This window comes from Balaenoptera physalus (genome assembly GCF_965194825.1).
Source record: "Balaenoptera physalus genome assembly, chromosome: 8".
Classification (NCBI taxonomy): Eukaryota; Metazoa; Chordata; class Mammalia; order Artiodactyla; family Balaenopteridae; genus Balaenoptera; species Balaenoptera physalus.
The window spans coordinates 119,428,969-119,446,944 of record NC_138887.1 but is presented as its reverse complement, the minus strand read 5'-3'; the positions used below and the strand labels follow the sequence as shown (position 1 = coordinate 119,446,944).

Here is a 17,976-nt window from a genome sequence, read left to right as displayed (position 1 = left end):
TTACCCAACTATATCAATAATCACTTCAAATGTGAATGGTCTAAAAAATACAGCCATCAAAAGAGAGTCACAGTGGACAAAACAAGATCCAACTATAAGTTGTCTACAAGCAACAAACTTTAAATATAAAAATTTATATATGTTAAAAGTAAAGGATGGAAAGCTATACCATGCTAACACTAACCAAAAGAAAGCTGAAGTAATTATATTAACTTCAGACAAAGCAGATTTTGTCAGATGATGAGGGATAAAGAGGGTCATTATATGATAATAAAGAGGTCAATTCTCCAAGAAGACATAACAATCTTGTACTTGTTTACACCTAACGAGAGGGTATCAAAACACATGAAGCAAAACCTGAGAAAAATGAAAAGAGGAGATAAATCCACTATTATAGTTAAAGACTTCAACAACACTGTCAGTAACTGACAGATCGAGCAGACAGAAAATCAATAAGGAAATAGATGACCTGAGCAGCATGTCAATCAACTTGATCTAACTGACATTTAAAGAAAACTCCATCCAACAACAGCTGAATACATATTCTTCTCTAGCCCACATTCACCAATGTAGACCATATTCTGGGCCATAAAACACACTTGAACAGATTTAAAGGAACAGAAACCATACAAAGTATGGTCTTAGACACACTGGAATTAAACTAGAGATCAGTAAGAGAAAGGTTAAAAAAAAAAAAAAACCCCAGATATCTGGAAATTAAAGTCTCAAGAGAAATTTTTAAATATTTTGAACTAAATGAAAATGAAAATACAGCTTATTAAAATTTGTGGGATGCAGCAAAAGTAGTGATTAGAAGGAAATTTATAGCATTAAAATGGATTAGAGTTCAAGACATGAGTATGAACCCATGTTTAGCTTAACATGTTAGCTTTAGATACAGATGGTTACACATATATCTCCATATATGTACATATACATTTCCTTGCTTGTCAGATGAGCAGGCCTAGAAGAATGACACCCCAAGTGACAACAAGCACACCTAGTGCCCAAATCTTGGGGTTTTTAAAATAAATTTTATTTATTTATTTATTTTTGGCTGCGTTGGGTCTTCGTTGCTGGGCGCAGGCTTTCTCTAGTTGCAGTGAGCAGGGTTTACTCTTCTTTGCGGTGCGCGGGCTTCTCATCGCGGTGGCTTCTCTTGTTGCAGAGCATGGGCTCTAAATGCACAGGCTTCTGTAGTTGTGGCACGTGGGCTCAGTAGTTGTGGCTCGCCGGCTCTAGAGCGCAGGCTCAGTAGTTGTGGCACATGGGCTTAGTTGCTCCGCGGCATGTGGGATCTTCCCGGACCAGGGCTCGAACCCATGTCCCCTGCATTGGCAGGAAGATTCTTAATCACTGCGCCACCAGGGAAGTCCCCCAAATCTTGGTCTCTAACAGCATTCTCCAATAAAAAGAACCAAAGCTCCTTGAAGAAATGACTGACTCTAGGACTGGGAAAGGAAATATACAAGATGAGCCTGAAGTACCTTGTAGTGCCCGAAAGTAAGGAAGTACCACAAAAAAAAAAAAAAAAAAAGAAAAAACCCACAATGATGGGGGTATGTCAAAGGAACAGATGGAACCAACTGAAAGAGCTTACAATGGCCACAGCTAAAACAATTTGAGCAAAAAATAAAGTGGTATTGCATTATAACCCAAAGTATAAGATAAATATCCATGAGTTCATAGTGATAGGGATTACAGATGAAAAAAGATTGAGCATTAATAGGTTATTTAAAATGTATTAATTTTCTTCATGTCTGAAATTTTCTATAGTAAACCTTTTAAATATATATAAGTGTATATATATAAATGTGTTTATATATAAATGGGTGTGTGTGTGTATATATATATATGTAACCCAACAAACAAACGTTCCTTTGACCTTTACACTACCGTTTTGGGTTCTGTACGTATGTCGGTTTCTAGGGGTTATAATGTGCTTACACGACTAAGTTCTCCACTAATTCTTGTCCATGGAGTCACAGGACACAGATTCTAGTAGTCTGTCCTTATGGGTTTTGTGTGTATATATTAAGTACTTTCTCCTCACTTCTGCTTCCTCCTTATTATTTAACACAAGAGTCATAGGAGATCAACTTTACAATTTAGTCTGTAGATAACAGAATGTTCACATGAAAGTGCACGTTGTAGGCTGTGTATCGATGCAGAGTATCAGAAGGGTGAATTGTACCAGTGAAGTTAGTCTCCTAGCTCTAAGTCCACTCTCTATACTCCAGTGGTTCTCAGCCAGAGCCTGAGATATTTGGCAATGTCTGGGAAAACCGGGCCACCACCGGGGTCTTTTGGTAATGTCCAGAAATATTTTTGGTTGTCACAGATTGGGGGATCCTACTAACATGTGGTGGGGTAGAGGCCAGGGATGCTGTTAAACATCCTACAATGCAGAGGACAGCCCCAGCAATGAAGAATTATCTGGCTCAAAATGTCAACAATGCCAAGTTTGAGAAACTCTTTTCTGTTCTGTAATGCTGTGGCGGGTACTCTACATATAGCATTTTTCCAACTACAGTTGACCCTTGAACAATAAGGCAGGGAGGAACGTCAACCCTCCACGCAGTTGAAAATCTGCTTATACAGTAGGCCTTCCATATCGGAGGATTCGACCAATCGCAGATCTTGTTGTACTGTAGTATTTACTGTTGACAAAAAAATCTGCGTATAAATGGACCTGTGCAGTTCAAATCTGTGTTGTTCAAGGTCAGCTGTATTGATAAATGAAACAACCTGGATGAACTTGGAAATACACAGGAAAAAGTCTTCAGTCTCAATAATTAGTAAAGACATGCAAATAAAAATAAGGTACTATTTTCTAACTCAAATTAGCAACATTTTCAGTACTCACTGAAGTACATGTAGTTAAATGATACAGTTATCAGTGATGAAAGTTATAAATTGCAGGGCCTTTTTAAAAAGCAGTTTAACAATGGCATAGGAGCCTTAAAAACCTTTATACACTTTGGTCAGTAATCCCACTTTCTCTAAGAATAAAAATCCTAAAGAAATAATAAATCAGGTGAAAAACTGGGCATATCCTAAAGCAAACTCTAAAAAATTCCATAATTTAGATATAAATAAACCACAGTATATACAAATAAGTACGAAGGCCAAATTAATTTTATATGAAAAACTTGAAGGAAATGCCTTATAGAAGTTAAGATTTAAGTTTGACTTTAAGACTTCAATGGCCAAAAACTGAAATATCTCAAGCAGAAAGCTGAAGTCTTGAGAAACTGCAACATGTATTTGTTTTTAGTTTTCCAAACAGAATAGCAAGTAGGAAGGTTGGCTATAATGAATACACATAGCTGGTTAAGCTTAGTGGAAGGTGATTAATTCTATGAGGACAGGCTGGGGCTATGACCCTGAGGATGAGAATTAACTTGTTCTGCATGCAAAAGGAAGCTAACTAGCGTCTTTAAGCAAATACACCTTAGGAAGAAAATTCTAGGAACAGTGTGTAAAATGGTTTGGGACAGAGGAAAACAAAAAAATCTAGAGCCAGGGAGGCCAGTTAGAAAAATTCCAGTAAAAGGCAATCACGGCTTGATCTAGAGCTGTGGAAGCGAGTGGAAAGGAGGCTCAGAGGCAGAACTGTCTGCCCTTATCAACTTGACCAGACATGGGGCCCTAAAGGAGAAAGGAGGAATAAAAACAAAACTCAGTTTTCAAGTTTTAGTGACACTAAGGAGCATGGAGAGAACAGGTTTGGAGGCTTAATAGGAGATAAATTTTGTTCTGGACATGCTGCATTGGGGAGAACACTAATATGGAGGTGTCCATAGCTTGAAATTCAAATCTAAACCTCAGAGAGAAGTTAAAAATAAACATCAAATTTACAGTTTAAGTTACATGGAAATAATAGCCGAGGGAGGTTTAAGTCATGAAGAGCGTAAAGTAGATTAGGGAGCAAGTACTGAATCCCTGGGGATATGCATATTTAAGGATCTTGTGTAGAAGGAAGAGACTGTGAAGGACCTGAGAAGGATCACAAAGTCCGAGCACCTCACGAGGGGTACTGACCAGCAACACAAGGTATCACAAAGATTTACAGAGAGGTCAGATCAAGCCAGCAAGAGTTGAGGTAGGGCCATCAGATTTAGCAATCAGTAAGGTATGAAGGCCTTTAAGAAAGCAGTTTTTAAAATATGAAGAAGAAGGGCTTCCCTGGTGGCGCAGTGGTTGAGAATCCGCCTACTAATGCAGGGGACACGGGTTCGAGCCCTGGTCTGGGGAGATCCCACATGCCGCGGAGCAACTGGGCCTGTGTGCCACAACTACTGAGCCTGCGCTCTAGAGCCCGTGAGCCACAACTACTGAGCCTGCGCGTCTGGCTGGAGCCTGTGCTCCGCAACAAGAGAGGCCGCGATAGTGAGAGGCCCGCGCACTGCGATGAAGAGTGGCCCCCGCTTGCCACAACTGGAGAAAGCCCTCGCACAGAAACGAAGACCCAACACAGCCATACATAAATAAATAAAGACTTATTTCACTAAAAAAAAAAAAATGTGAAGAGTTAGTTCCTCAAGAAGTTTAGACACAGATTTACCATATGACCCAGCAATTCCACTCCTAGATGTATACCCCAAAGAATCAAAAACATAGACTCACCCAGACACATGTAAACACATGTTCACAGCAGTGCTTTTCACAGCAGCCAAAAAATAGCAACGACCTAGTGTCCATCAACGGATGAATGGATGAACAAATTGTGCTACAGCCACTCGGCAGAGTATTAGCCAGCCATACCCAAGAATGAAGTCTGAGAGACACTACGGCATGGGTGAACCTTGAACACGTTAGCTGAAATAAGCCAAACGCAAAAGGGCAAATACTGTACGATTCCACTTCTGTGAAGCCTCTAGAATAAGCAAATTCAGAGACAGAAAGGGCTGGGAGGAGGGGAAATGGGGAGTTAATGCTTAATGGTTTCAGAGTTTGTGTTTAGGGTAAGGAGAAACTTTTGGAAATAGTGGTGATGGTGACACAATATTGTGAATGTACTTAGTACCTCTGAGCTGTACACTTAAAAATGCTTAGAACAATAAACTTCATGGTATGTGTATTTTACCACCGTAATAAAAGAGTAAAAAAAAAAAAAGTAAAGATAGAACTCAAATTGCAAAGAACAGCACAGAAATTGTCAAGAGAAGGCAGAAGCGGTGTGGACTACTGTTCCATGACGTTTAATTTGAAAAGCTCTACTGATAACATTAAGGGTAGAGAGAGGTTTTCTGGTTTAGATTTTTCTCAAGGCAGAGTAGACCTTAACATACGCTATATATCTAGGATATCTAGGTAACAGCTAAGAATTGAGTGTAGTTAAAAAAAAAAAGGCTAGCCTAAAACTCTCATTTGGGGGACGAAAGTAGCACCACAATATTTTATTGGCGCACAGCAGTATGAGAAGCATTTCAAAGTTATAATTTCATCTTACATTTGGAAAACCAACCAACCAACCAACCAACAACTTTCCTAGCACGAAGTAAAAAGGAATGCTGGACCAAATCTTCTTCGATGATAAAAATACACGAAGCTCTTCCATCATGGGCATATTAATATTCCTCAAACGGTGAACTCTACCAGTATTGGAGGGTGGGGACTTGATATTTTTATATTTATCCAAACGGCACGTACTTTAAGAGCCTGGGAAATTGTGCAAGACAAATAACCCGATTTCTTCAACAAATACCTTGCAAAGAAAAGGGAAACTTAAGATGCTCATCCACCGAACGCCACGCGAGGACCCGCTCAAATCCTGAGCGGCACAAACCAACCACTAAAAAAACAATTAAATAAAAAGAAAATTCCTTGAAGGAAATGTGAACACTGCCCGAATACCGTGGAAACTGAGGGCAGGGTACCAGCGAGGGCGTTACTCAATTCGCTCTAGTTTCTATACGTTTTGAAAATTTCCGCAACCATTTTCTGGGGCATTTTAGCAAAAAGCGCCGGGGGTCGGCGGAGCGGGTCTTTCTCACGCCGCCCGCGGCCGCCCCCCGCGAGCCGGCCGTCTCCACGACCCACCCCCGGCCTCCAGGGCCGCGTCGGCTCTGCCAACGCCACACACACGCCCGGATGCCGGGCCAGCGGCCAGAGACCTCGCGGAGGGCGGCGGCCCGGGGCGAAGCCTCCGCCGCTCGAGGCGCTCGGGCCGCGGCCGCTCGCCTGAGGCGCTGAGGGGACGGACGGAGGCCGCGCAGGCTCACACGCCGCCGCCGGGCCATCCGCTACTCACCCCGACGCCGGCAGCGCAGGACCCCGGCCTTTCGGGACTCGGGCTGTGGCATCTTCCCTCCCGCCACGGCCCGGGTCCGAGCCGCATTCGCCGCAGCGGGCGGAGCTGCCGGCAAGAAAACACAGCAGCTGGCACACCAGCGCCCCCCGCGCTCGCCCAGTGCCCGCGCCGCGGCCTCGGCCCGAGCGCGCGCCCGCCGGGGCCACGTGACGGGCGGCCCCGGCCCCGCGCGTGACGTCACCGCCCGCTGCGGGCGCGTGGCGGCCCCGGGGCTCGACCACGTTCCCGAGGGCCCGCGCCTGCGGGTGGGCTTGGGGGTCGGTCGCGGGCGGCCTTTGAATTTTTAACTCTTACATAAATGGGCTCATTGAAGACAAATGCCTTAAACATATTGAAAGATGTGCGACCCCGCTTATGATAAAAGAACTGTAGGTTAAAATGTCAAGGCTTGGCAGAAACTGTGATAAAACCTCACGGGTTGGTGGTAAGGGTGGCAAAGTACAGCGCGCCCGCAGAGCAGCCGCAGGAAGGCACATGGGGTCACGGGGGGCTTGCTAGAAATGCTGACTCTTCAGCCACCTATCAGTAAGCAAAGGATGTTGGCAGCCATCAGGCCATCACATTACAGCCCCCGCACGCCCGCCCGGAGGTAACTCAGGGTGGAAACGGGCTGTCCGCTGCCAAGCCGCCGGCCACTGTGGCCACCCCCAAATGGTGCACTCAGGATGGGAAAGAAGAGGATCCTGGCTCTGGTTGGTTAGGGTACATAGCAAAGAAATGATCTCAGTACGCCCTGGCTCTTGCATCTTCCCGTATATAGGAAAGCACTAAATTCCTTAACTTGCGTTTGATTGATTTTCTTTAACAGTAACCTTTGATGTTCAGACTATCTGATCTTCGTTGCAAAAACTCCTATGTATCCTGTCTCCCCCCTTACCTCTTCAGAGCAGTCCCGCAGAGCTACCTGAGAGACTGCGTCCCAGGCTTGAGTCCTCGGTTTTGTCTGCCAAATAAAACATAATTCTCAACGTTTAGGTTATGCATTTTTTTTCAGTCGGCAGGCCCCATGCCAGACGTACTTAGTAATCAAAATATGCGTTTTACCGCCGTGGCCAGGTGACTTATGTACACATCAAAGTCTGAAATCAGTGTCCTAAGGTGCAGTCAGTGCAGGAGACCGGCCATTGCTCCACCTTCTCCCGACGCTTGATGGTGTCAGACATTTTATTTGCCATTCTGATGGGTGTGGGGCAGATCTGTTTCTAGCTGTTATTTTAAATGGGTTCGTACTGTCCCACCAAATTAATGTACAGCTGTACCATTCCAGAAATTTGGGTTAGCTCCAATTTTTTACCATTAGAAAGAATGACATGAATATGCTTTTTGCAGTGTAGCATCTAAACCCGGGGTCTTTGAGGCTGGGCATAGGCTAGTCTATCGGCTGTGTTCATCTATCCCTAGATACAGTTGCCAGAGGAAATAAATTTTAAATTTATTTTGAATTTCAGATTTAAAAAAATTCACTAGCATGTCCCATAGAATATGTGGAATATACTTTTACTAAGATATTATTGTTTACCCAAAATTCAAGTTTACCAGGGCATGCTGTACTTTTATTTGCTAAATCTGGCAACGCTAACCCTGGACAAGTTCTAACCTTAGTTTTCTGTTTTATGATATGGTAATAACAATAGGAACTATCTTGTAAAGTTGTGTGGATGAGATGAGATAATCTATGCAGAGTACTTACCAGGGGGTATGAATAAGTGTTAGCTCTTATTTGTATTTCATCTCGGTGTGTCTTAGGATAAATTCCTGAAGGTATGCTTTCCTTACAGAATTCTCTGGCTAATGTAAGGCTGTAAGACCAAGTGTTTGGTCATACCCAAAACTGTTGTGTGAAAAGCCTTGAGCAGGTGAGCAGATACGTTCTCAACTAGCTCCAGAATACAAATCAGATTTTAAAATTTCTATACAAAACCATAATTGCCACCTACGGGCAAGTATGGTTTTCCTTTCAATCACACCAAGCACTTGGATGTTGATTCTGATTTGTTTTCTATTCCAGAATCAGCTGAAACAATATTCTAGAGGAGATTGTTTAAGCAACATTCTACATCGTTTCTAAGACTTATTCATGCTATCTAGGACCTGAACTAAATTACATTAAAAAACTAAGACTGAATATTAGGCCCGTGGCTCTAAGAAAAAGAACATTTTTCTTTTGGCAAAGCTGATATTTACAACATCCTTCTTTATGCTTACCAAACAAGATTCTCTGAATTTATACTACAATTCTCTTTTTTCCTTCGGCTGCAGAAATTTTATTTTGTATTTTACTCTAATTTTAATGGATTCATAGGTTTATTACAATCAATTTTTTATTACCTTCTAGAGCAGCTAAGGTATAAACATGGGCCCAGAACATACTAATCATGTGGCAATTACTTTGTGCTGCCAGATTGACCTTATAAAAGCTCAATCAAGTTACCCTGGCCATCTGTAATATTTGAGCACAGGTTTTTCCCATCTCTTTCCAGCAATAGATTTTATAGAGTATTCTGCCAAATACATGGGTATAACATTATAAACTGGTTCTTTTTTCTTTACATTGTATATATTATTTCAATGAACACAAGCTCCATGAAGGGAGGGATGTTTACCTGCCCCCTTGTCAGCTGCATCCCAGCACCTAGAAGGACACCTGGCCTGAGATGACCATTCAGTTGTTTTTTTTGTTTGTTTTTTTTAAGAAAGTGTTTTCTTTTTTTTTTTTTTAATTATTATTTTTTTATTTTTGGCTGTGTTGGGTCTTCGTTTCTGTGCGAGGGCTTTCTCTAGTTGCGGCAAGTGGGGGCCACTCTTCATCGCGGTGCGCGGTCCTCTCACTATCGCGGCCTCTCTTGTTGCGGAGCAGAGGCTCCAGATGCTCAGGCTCAATAGTTGTGGCTCACGGGCCCAGCTGCTCCGTGGCATGTGGGATCTTCCCAGACCAGGGCTCGAACCCGTGTCCCCTGCATTGGCAGGCAGATTCTCAACCACTGCGCCACCAGGGAAGCCCCATTCAGTTGTTGATTAAATGAGCATAATAGATGAGTCAAGTTGTTTTCTGCTGTAAAAAACTAGTTTATATTTTCTCCAGCAGAAGCTATGATTTAGTGATTCTATCCTAAGTCTCCTCCTTTTTACTCCTTTCAATGTATTCCTTCCCTCATCTTCTCATTCTCTTCAGTTTGTGAATTAAATATATTCTTCACTTTTCTAGCTGCCTTCACCAGGGTGAGTGCAACAGCCATCCCTCTAACCTGATAGAAGTACTTTAGACACCTGGGAGTGTGTCCACACAGGATGGATATTGAACCTAGTTACCTCTTCCCCAATCCCAGCTAAACAGTTTTCTCGAGTCATGTCGAACACAGATTATCAACAAGGCATGCAAGCCAAGAAGTGTCAGGAGAGCTGTAGGCCAGAGCCATAGGAGGGAACAGACATGAAAAAGGCAAAATCAGAAGTAGGGAAGAGGGAATGTCTCCAATTAACTGGAGGGCCAACAGAAACAAACAGGGAGGCTGGCCTGGAGAGCTGGACCAGGACACCCAGGCAGGTGACTGGACATCAGAAACTCAGGAACCCAACCAAGCAATGTGTCAAGGCCAGAATCTACACTGGCAGCAAGAAAGGAGCTCAATACAGTTGAGCCAAAGTTGGTAAGGACCAACCAAGGCTCTCTGAGAATGTCTTTCTGGGGAGGTCACCGGCCCAGGTCACCTATCTGGAGTAGGAATTGAGTTGACCAAGAGTTGAGCAGTCCTTATGGTCTATCAGGACGAAGTGAGCTTGGCAAATAATTGGAGATAACACACTTTATCTCAATCGATTTTATGATAGCCTTAAGTGTGTGACAACATGCATTTCTAATGTTTAAGGTCTTGCCACCCCAGAAATTTAGTGGCAGAAAAGGCACTTCTGTTGTAGACCATTCTGGTTGTACTTCTTACTGTAGTTCACATAATTTCATGATGTTCCAAACTTGTTCTCTTCTCTACGTTGAAGGACTAGGGGAATTTTTAACGCTTTATTAATGAAAATGATTGGTTTTCCTTTCATGAGACTCTCTTAGAGGTCTCCAATTCCGGGAAGACAGTATCCAAATACCACTGAAATGACTTGCAACCCAATTGTTTCCTTAATTCAACACGCTCACTAATATCTCCATAGGCAAGATATTTCAGATTAGGTCTTCGTAAAAAAACCTGCTCCTAAATGGAAAGAAAGAGTCATTTCATTAAGCCAGACAAATCTTTGGCAATCAAATCATGATATCTAACATAGCAGTATATATTTTCATCTGAACTAAAACAAAACAAAACAACAACAGAAAACCTTCCCTCTGTATGGGGAGGGCAGAGACACACATAGGACCTGGGACTCACTCACCCCACATATATTTACCGGATGTGCTGTGACAGACCACGATGAAAGTAGCGTAGAGGGACTCAGGAAGTCTAAGTCCTGCTTCTCAAGAGTTCTAGAATCACAGCCACCTATTGTAGTGTTTCCCCTTTCTCCTACTCTCTCAGTGATACTCAAGGACAAAACCCCTCACTCCCCGATCCCTATCAACACTTCCATGGTTTCAGAAATGGGGGGTGGTGGCGGCTAAGGGCAAACTGACTCTGGAGGAAGACGACCTGGCTTCAATTTCTGGCTCTGCTATTTATTAGCTATGCGACCTTGGCTGCTACCCTCATGAGACTGTGGTGAGGACTGAACACTTTCATATGTGCAAAGCTCTTAGGAGACTAAGGCTGGCACATAGTAGGTGTCATGTCAGTGTGGGCCATTATTATCACCACACCTGGTTAGTCTTTTCTGCGTTCTGATTTAAGGAAGCACCAAGTATGAGTGTCTAATGGACTCAAGCTCTGTCATGTTAAAAGAGGTATTCTAAGTAGACCAAAGCCTCCTTGAAAGCAGAACCTTTGTATTTTCATCTGTGTATTCCCAGTGCCTGGTATATAGCATAGTAATATTGTTGGGTGAGAGGAGCTTGCTTACCCAAACTAGCACAGTATGGGCATGCCATGTTGGATTCTCCCCAGGGATCTTTAGGTCTTTGCCATCATGTCTTGCCACTCCTAGTTCCCCAGGGGGGATTGGTGCAGAGAATGGGCCTGGGGGAGGGTGTCCTCGTTTTGGAGTGAAGGCAGAGAAGACCCTAGGCAACATCTCCCTGTCCAAAGCCTGTTTTGCCCAATGGCATTCACTCAACTTCCCAACATGCTGTGTCATACAATCCATTGATTTTATGCCAAACATTACATGCTTTTTATATTAGATGGAACTTTGATAACTATATGCCCCATGAAATTCAGTAAACTACTCAGTCCTAACTGTGTTCCAGTCAACCATTTAAATCTGTGACCTCTGGTCACAGGAAAAAAAAAAAAAAGCTTAAAATCTCTCATAACTAAAGAAATGCAATTTTAAACAATGAGATATCATTTTTAACCTATCAGATTAGAAGAAATACAAAGTTTAATTAAAACTAGGGTTGGAATGGTTGTGGGGAGACAGGCACTTTTACATATATTTGATGGCAGTGTAGGTGACAGTGTAGACAGTGAAGGACCATTTGGACATTATTCATCAAGATTTAAGATGCACTAACTCATGGTCCACAAGTCCATGTCTTCAGATTTATTCAAGATATATCTGCACAGATGTGCAAAAAGATACATGTAAAGGATGTTCATTTTGGCACTGTTAAGGAATAACAAAAAGCCAAGATGATCAGAATGTTTATCTCTGGGGGCTATTTATGAATGGGATCAATTTTAAGAGATCCATTCAAAGGAAATATTTAAAAAGATGGCATGTTTATCTGCTCTGATTTTAAAAGACTTTGAAAATGTGTTTTTAAATTATACTAATAAATGGAAAAATTACAACAAAATATTGCTGCTCAAATCGAGTTAGGTAAAAGGAAAGGATATATACTTGGTGTATGTGCATGTTAACAGGAAACTGTAGACAGTAATTTAGTGGTGACTTCTGAGGGGTGAAGCTATGGGCTTAGAAAGCTTACTTTTCACTTCATGCTTTTCAATACTGTAAGACAAAAATGTGTATGCGTTACCTTTTTTAAAATATTTTTTTAAAAATCAGGGAATATAATAAACATACAAAAAAAAAGCACATAGAATATAAATGTGCACCTTAGCGAACTGTTGAAAAAAATCAACCCCAGAAACCCTAAGTCAAGAAATAGAACATAATCAGCATCTCAGAAGGCCCTTGCCTTTCCTTTCCTGATCATAATCCTTTCTCTTAGTCTGAAGTGCTATCCTGATGATGTATTCATTTCTTTGCTTCTCTTTCTAGTATCGATATCTAATTATCCACACATAGATTATATGGTTTGATTTTACCTGTTTTTAACTTTATAGAAATGGAAAAATACAGTATATATTCTATTGTGTTTGGCTGCTTTTGTTCACCATTGTATCTTTAAGATTTACCTATACTGTTGTATGTATATTTAAAGTTGATTAATTTTCATTGCTATATAGAATTATATCATTAAACATATCATATTTATTCATTCTACTCCTGATGAACATTTGGGTTGTATTCAGTTTTGGCTAACACAAACAATGCTGTTTATAAACATTCTTGTTCATGTGTTCTGGTGCACAAAAGCACGCTTTCTGTAGTGTATATACAGGATGGGATTGCTGGATCATGGGATATTCATGTCTTTTATTACTTGATATTGCCAAACCGTTTTCCAAAGTGAGTTTGTAACAATTAACACTCCCACCCACAGTGTCTGAGACTTCCTGTGCTTGCCAACACATGGTCCTATCAGACTTTAAAAATGTTTCACCAATCTAGGTGGCTATGTAGAAATATCTCATTGAGGTTTTAATTCATATTGCCCTGATTACTCAAGAATTTGAGTATTATTACTTTTATAATTTAAAATAATAAAGAAATATTAGATCAAGACCAGGACATATAACATCACAGAGAGATTCTTACATATTTCTACCCATGTATCTGAAATGAGGTCTTCTTGTTACTGTCCAAATTTGTTTGAACTTTCAAATTAAAACGAAGCTCCATCTATATATTCTCTGTATGTGCATTCTAAAGGTCCCGGCAAGGGGCTTAAACCATGGGGAGATGCACAAATGAAGGGGCCTGGCTTTGATGTAAAAATCTTTGACTGTTAGAGAAAAAAGGAGCAGAGGTTCTTTGTGGTCCCCAGACCAGCTGCAGCCGCATCACTTGGGCGCTTGGTAGTGGAGGAAGAGAATCCAAAATTTGCCCATGGGAATGGGGGCAGAGAGAGGTATTTGCCACAGATGGGCCATCTTTGGGGGAGGAAAATAGATCTAGGGGGAAAAAAAAGCCTTCTCGTGTTGGTTGATTTACTTCTGAGAAACTTGAGTTTCCCTAGAGATTAAAAAAAAAAAAAGAGTAAGGTGCAAGTGTAGCAGCTTAAAATGAACAAATTGAGAATAGCGTCTGCAAATGGGTGGGTGAACAGCTGAAGGGTTGCCCTAATTTAAGGAAAAGTACAAAAATTGCTATCTAGAAAGCAGCAGAAGGCTTCTTTAGAGCCAGTCCCTCTCTGTACTCTCACTCATCTTTCCAAACCAGGGACATATCCTTCACCTTGTAGTCATCTAGCCAAACGTGCGCCAGTCTGAGATTATTATATGCCAAGGCTTTTACAATTCCAGTGTGGTTTGCAATGTGTTGCTTATCAATATGTCCTACTCGAGAGCAGGGAAGTATAAAGAGTTGGCCTCCACACATCCAGATCTAGACATAAGAAAAACAGAAAACATATTGATGATTAATGAGTGTTTGCTAGTAATAGGCAACTGCTGAATTAAAAGAAAAATAACAGTAGCTAACATTTATTAAGTTTCTTATTTCATTTGATCCTCACAACAACCCTATCATGTAGGTACTGTGACCATCCCTATTTTACAGATGAAGAAACTAACACATACATTGGTTAAGAAGCCTGCCCAGTGATACAGTGGCAGAGCACAAGGTTCGAACTCAGGAAATCTGGCCCTAGAGTCAGTGCGCTGAATACTAAGTGATCCTGCCTCGCTTGTACATGACCAGTTCTGATGCTGATTATGTATGAAGACTGACAAGATATTTTATCTTAGGATATTCTCAAACAATATTCTGAGAGTAACATTTTCTGAGGTGATCAAGTATTGCTGGATATAAGCAAGTAATAAGAGAAATATCAATCATGGCTGAATTCAGTTATTCATCTTTTTTGTACTTAAAACACTTTATGATGCTTATTTTTAATAACTTTTTTTATTACACAAAAGCAAAATATGACCATCGAAAAACTAAGAAATGTAGAAAAGCACACAGAAAAAAGTAAAAATAACTTTTTGTTTTTTAACACTTTGTCAGTCAATATTAATCCAAGTATGTATGTGTACATACAGAGATACACAACATTAAGATAACTTGCTTTTCTTCATTTGATATTATGTGAAGTTATTTTAAAAGTCTTGTATTGTTGGACATTTTGGTAGTTTTTGATTTTGATTATTATAGATAATACCACAAAAAATATGCTTGTAACATAAATCTTATGTATAGTACACTTGCATGACTCTTCTCTTTACTGTAATTCAGTGATTCTTGCATGGTCCCCAGGCCAGCATCATCAGTATCACTAAGGAACTTAGAAATGCAAATCCTTGGGCCCACCCAGACCTACAGAACTAGGAAGGCTGGGTCTGGGGGCACAGTAATCTGTACTTTAACCAGCTCTTTAGGTGATTCTGATGCACACTAAAGTTTGAGAACCACTGTTCTAATTGATCAAGGTAATATATCCCAGTTTTATAGATATTTTCTTAGGTGGATTCACCTAATCATTTAGGGAACAGTAGTAGGAGAATAAGACTCACTGAAAACAATACTCAGAAGTATTATGGTGAAATATATCACTCAGATAGTCAGAAAGGATTATGTTAAAGAAAATGCAAAGGCAGAACTTCTGACATAACATGAGACCTACTGACTGGTGCAACTAAGCTCTAGAGTTCTTTAGAAATACCCAGAAACATCCCCACAGAATGTCTAGAAACATATCCATTGAATTCCTTCTCTAAAATGGATGGCTCAGTAGAAAAACCCTTAGACCAGAAGTCCAAAGAATTAGGTTCTTTTATCATCTCTGCTACATGCTTATGATCAGACGTATCCTCTCTGACTCTCATTTTCATCTGGAATTGAGAACTAAATAGGTGCTCATTTAAGTTACCACTTGGGGGTGCTTTGTTATGCAGCAAAAGCTAACTGATACTAGCCACCTATAATGTCTTATTCTCTTTTTTAAAAGTGAGAACTTAAAGAAATTTGGAAAATCATTAATATCTGTTTAATAATTAGAATGGATACAGAAGTATCTATTATTATTGGTACATTCTTACATGTTTGAAATGTTTCTGTATTAAAAAAAGAAATCTGGCTATGAGTATAGAATAGAAAACAGAAGTCAAGTAACCAAAGTGATAAAGGAGGAATACAAGTAAAAAATGTATTTAAAAACTTTCTCAAAAATCAAATTGAGGGAAGCTATTGCAATGTAGCCCAGTCTTCATAGGACCCACAAAGTTGCTCTTTTCTTCTTGATTCATTCTCAAAGGGAAACATGATCCATCTGGACGTGCCTTTTGCTCTGCTCATTGTTCATGTAGGTGATGGTCAGCTTTCTTTCTCAGATATACTGCTGGAAGTAGTCTGTCCAGCTCCCAGTTTCTATTATTATTATTATTATTGGAGGAGGAAGAGGATGACGAGAAAGCAGAGTATCCCATTAAGAGTTAGTATAGTGCAGTGGTGCAGAGCACAAACTCTGGGGCCACTCAGTGTCGTTCAAATCCACTATGAGCTGTGTGATCTGGGGCAAGTTACTGAAGTTACTCAACCTATTTGTGTCTCAGTTTCCTCACCTGTAAAATGAGAATGATAACAGTACCTGCGTCATGGGATTGTTATGAGCATTAGAAAATCTGATACTTGTAGAGTGCTTAGAGTTCATGTTTTGTAAATGAGAGTGTATCTCTGCGGTAGTGAAGTGCGGTAGACTGCAAGTGTGGTCACAAATGCTTTTCATTCTTACATGCACACTTAATTGCAATGTAACTCTGTACTTCATTCCATCAAGAAGTGAGGTTTATTTCTCCATCTCTTGAATCTGGTCTTGGCCTCGTGATTTGCATTGGTCAACGTTAACAAACGTGATGCAAACAGATGCCTGAAAAGTGTTTGTAGCACTTTGGGACTTGCCTTCTCTTGCTGCTCCTGGGAACCTTGTGACCACTTCACTGTGAATAAGCCTCACTAGCCTGCCTGACAATGAGAGACAAATGATCTGGTCATCGCCACTGTTCCACCTATTATTGGGCCCATGTCCACATATGTAAATGAAGCCATCCCATATGAGCCAGCACCAGCTGAGCTTCCCGATGAGCAGAGATGTGTAAGCAATACCAGTAGAAACCAGCCATCCTGGCTATGACCAAAAGAACCACTTTAGCAATCCAATGAATTTTGAGGACTTACAATTGATTGTTGTTTTAAGCCACTGTATTTTTGGGACAGTTTGTTATACAGCAAAAGCTAACTGATACATGAGGGAACATATTTCTCTTAACCAGTTTTACTCATTAAGTAAATAGGACCTCCATCCACTGAGTTGCTCATTCCAGAAACTTGGTGTGATAGATGGAAATACTGTTCAGCAATATTATCTCACTCTCCACCCCTCACTAAGGGGTAGAGTATACTTCTCTGACACACTGACTTTGGGCTTGTCCATTTGACATGCTTTGGCCCATGGAACAGGAGCAGACATGATGCCTGTGGAGGTCTTAAATATGCTGTGTGGTTTGGCTTGACTTTTGCATTCCTGCTTATCAACATGAGAAGAATATGCCCAGAGTTGCTACTAGAATGACGAGCAGAGCTGACCAAACTCAGAGCCCAGAGCCCAGCCCTGTCAGTGTAAATTCCGAGGCAGAGCCATGCTGGCCAACCCAGAGACACAGGAAAGAAAAAAACAGATGCTCTTGTTCTAAGCCACCCAGTTCAGAGCTAGTTTGTAACAAGCATCATCGTGGCATTAGCTGACTAATGACACCCCTTTCTCTCGATATCCACGTAGCTAGTCCGTCTCCGGGTTCTGTCCATTCTACTTGTAAATATGGCTGGAATCTGTCCAGTTCTTTCTGTCGCCATTGCTACTGCTCTGGTTCCGTCCATTGTCACCTTCTGTCCAGGTTACTGTAAGAACCTCCTGGTCTGCCAGCTTATCCTCCACTACGTCAGCCTCCACAGCCACTGTCACTGCCCTGCTTAAAACATACCAGTGGCATTTCCTTGCACGTAAGACACATCTAAATCCTTACAGGGTCCTGCAGAGTCCTGCCCCTGCCTCCCTCTCCAGCTTAATCTTGCTGTTCTCTCCTCACTCATTCTGGTCCAGGCTCACTGGCCTTCTCCACTGACACACATGGGTTGGAAGGCTGTCCGCTTTCCAAGTCAGTGGGCAGAAACTGGGGCATTACTGAGTATCTTCTTACGCTTTGCCTGTCATCTGCATTTGTGAGGGGAAGCAGGGGTGCATCATGCGACAAAGCCAGGGTAGGAGTTTCTCAGTC

General features: G+C 41.3%; 2 protein-coding genes across 6 annotated transcripts in view; both read right to left on the bottom strand.

Moving 5' to 3' along the window:
- The window catches only part of GALNT11 (polypeptide N-acetylgalactosaminyltransferase 11), a 48,607-nt gene extending 42,152 nt beyond the window's left edge, over positions 1-6,455 (bottom strand). The window contains exon 1 of one of the 5 annotated variants that reach the window (XM_082473792.1): positions 6,257-6,455. The gene's annotated coding sequence lies outside the window, so the exon portion shown is untranslated. Of the gene's footprint in view, positions 1-4,629; positions 4,806-5,710; positions 5,734-6,256 lie in introns of those variants that run through there. The other 4 variants (XM_082473791.1, XM_082473786.1, XM_082473790.1 and 1 more) reach the window with 4 other exon arrangements.
- A 2,867-nt stretch (positions 6,456-9,322) lies between these two features.
- GALNTL5 (polypeptide N-acetylgalactosaminyltransferase like 5) overlaps positions 9,323-17,976 on the bottom strand; it is a 128,501-nt gene continuing 119,847 nt past the window's right edge. Inside the window, exons 8-9 of the mRNA XM_082473807.1 lie at positions 13,940-14,089; positions 9,323-10,515 (exon numbers count right to left, since the gene is read on the bottom strand). Coding sequence (XP_082329933.1) covers positions 10,360-10,515; positions 13,940-14,089 — 306 coding nt within the window. The 3' untranslated portion in view covers positions 9,323-10,359. The remainder of the gene's footprint in view (positions 10,516-13,939; positions 14,090-17,976) is intronic.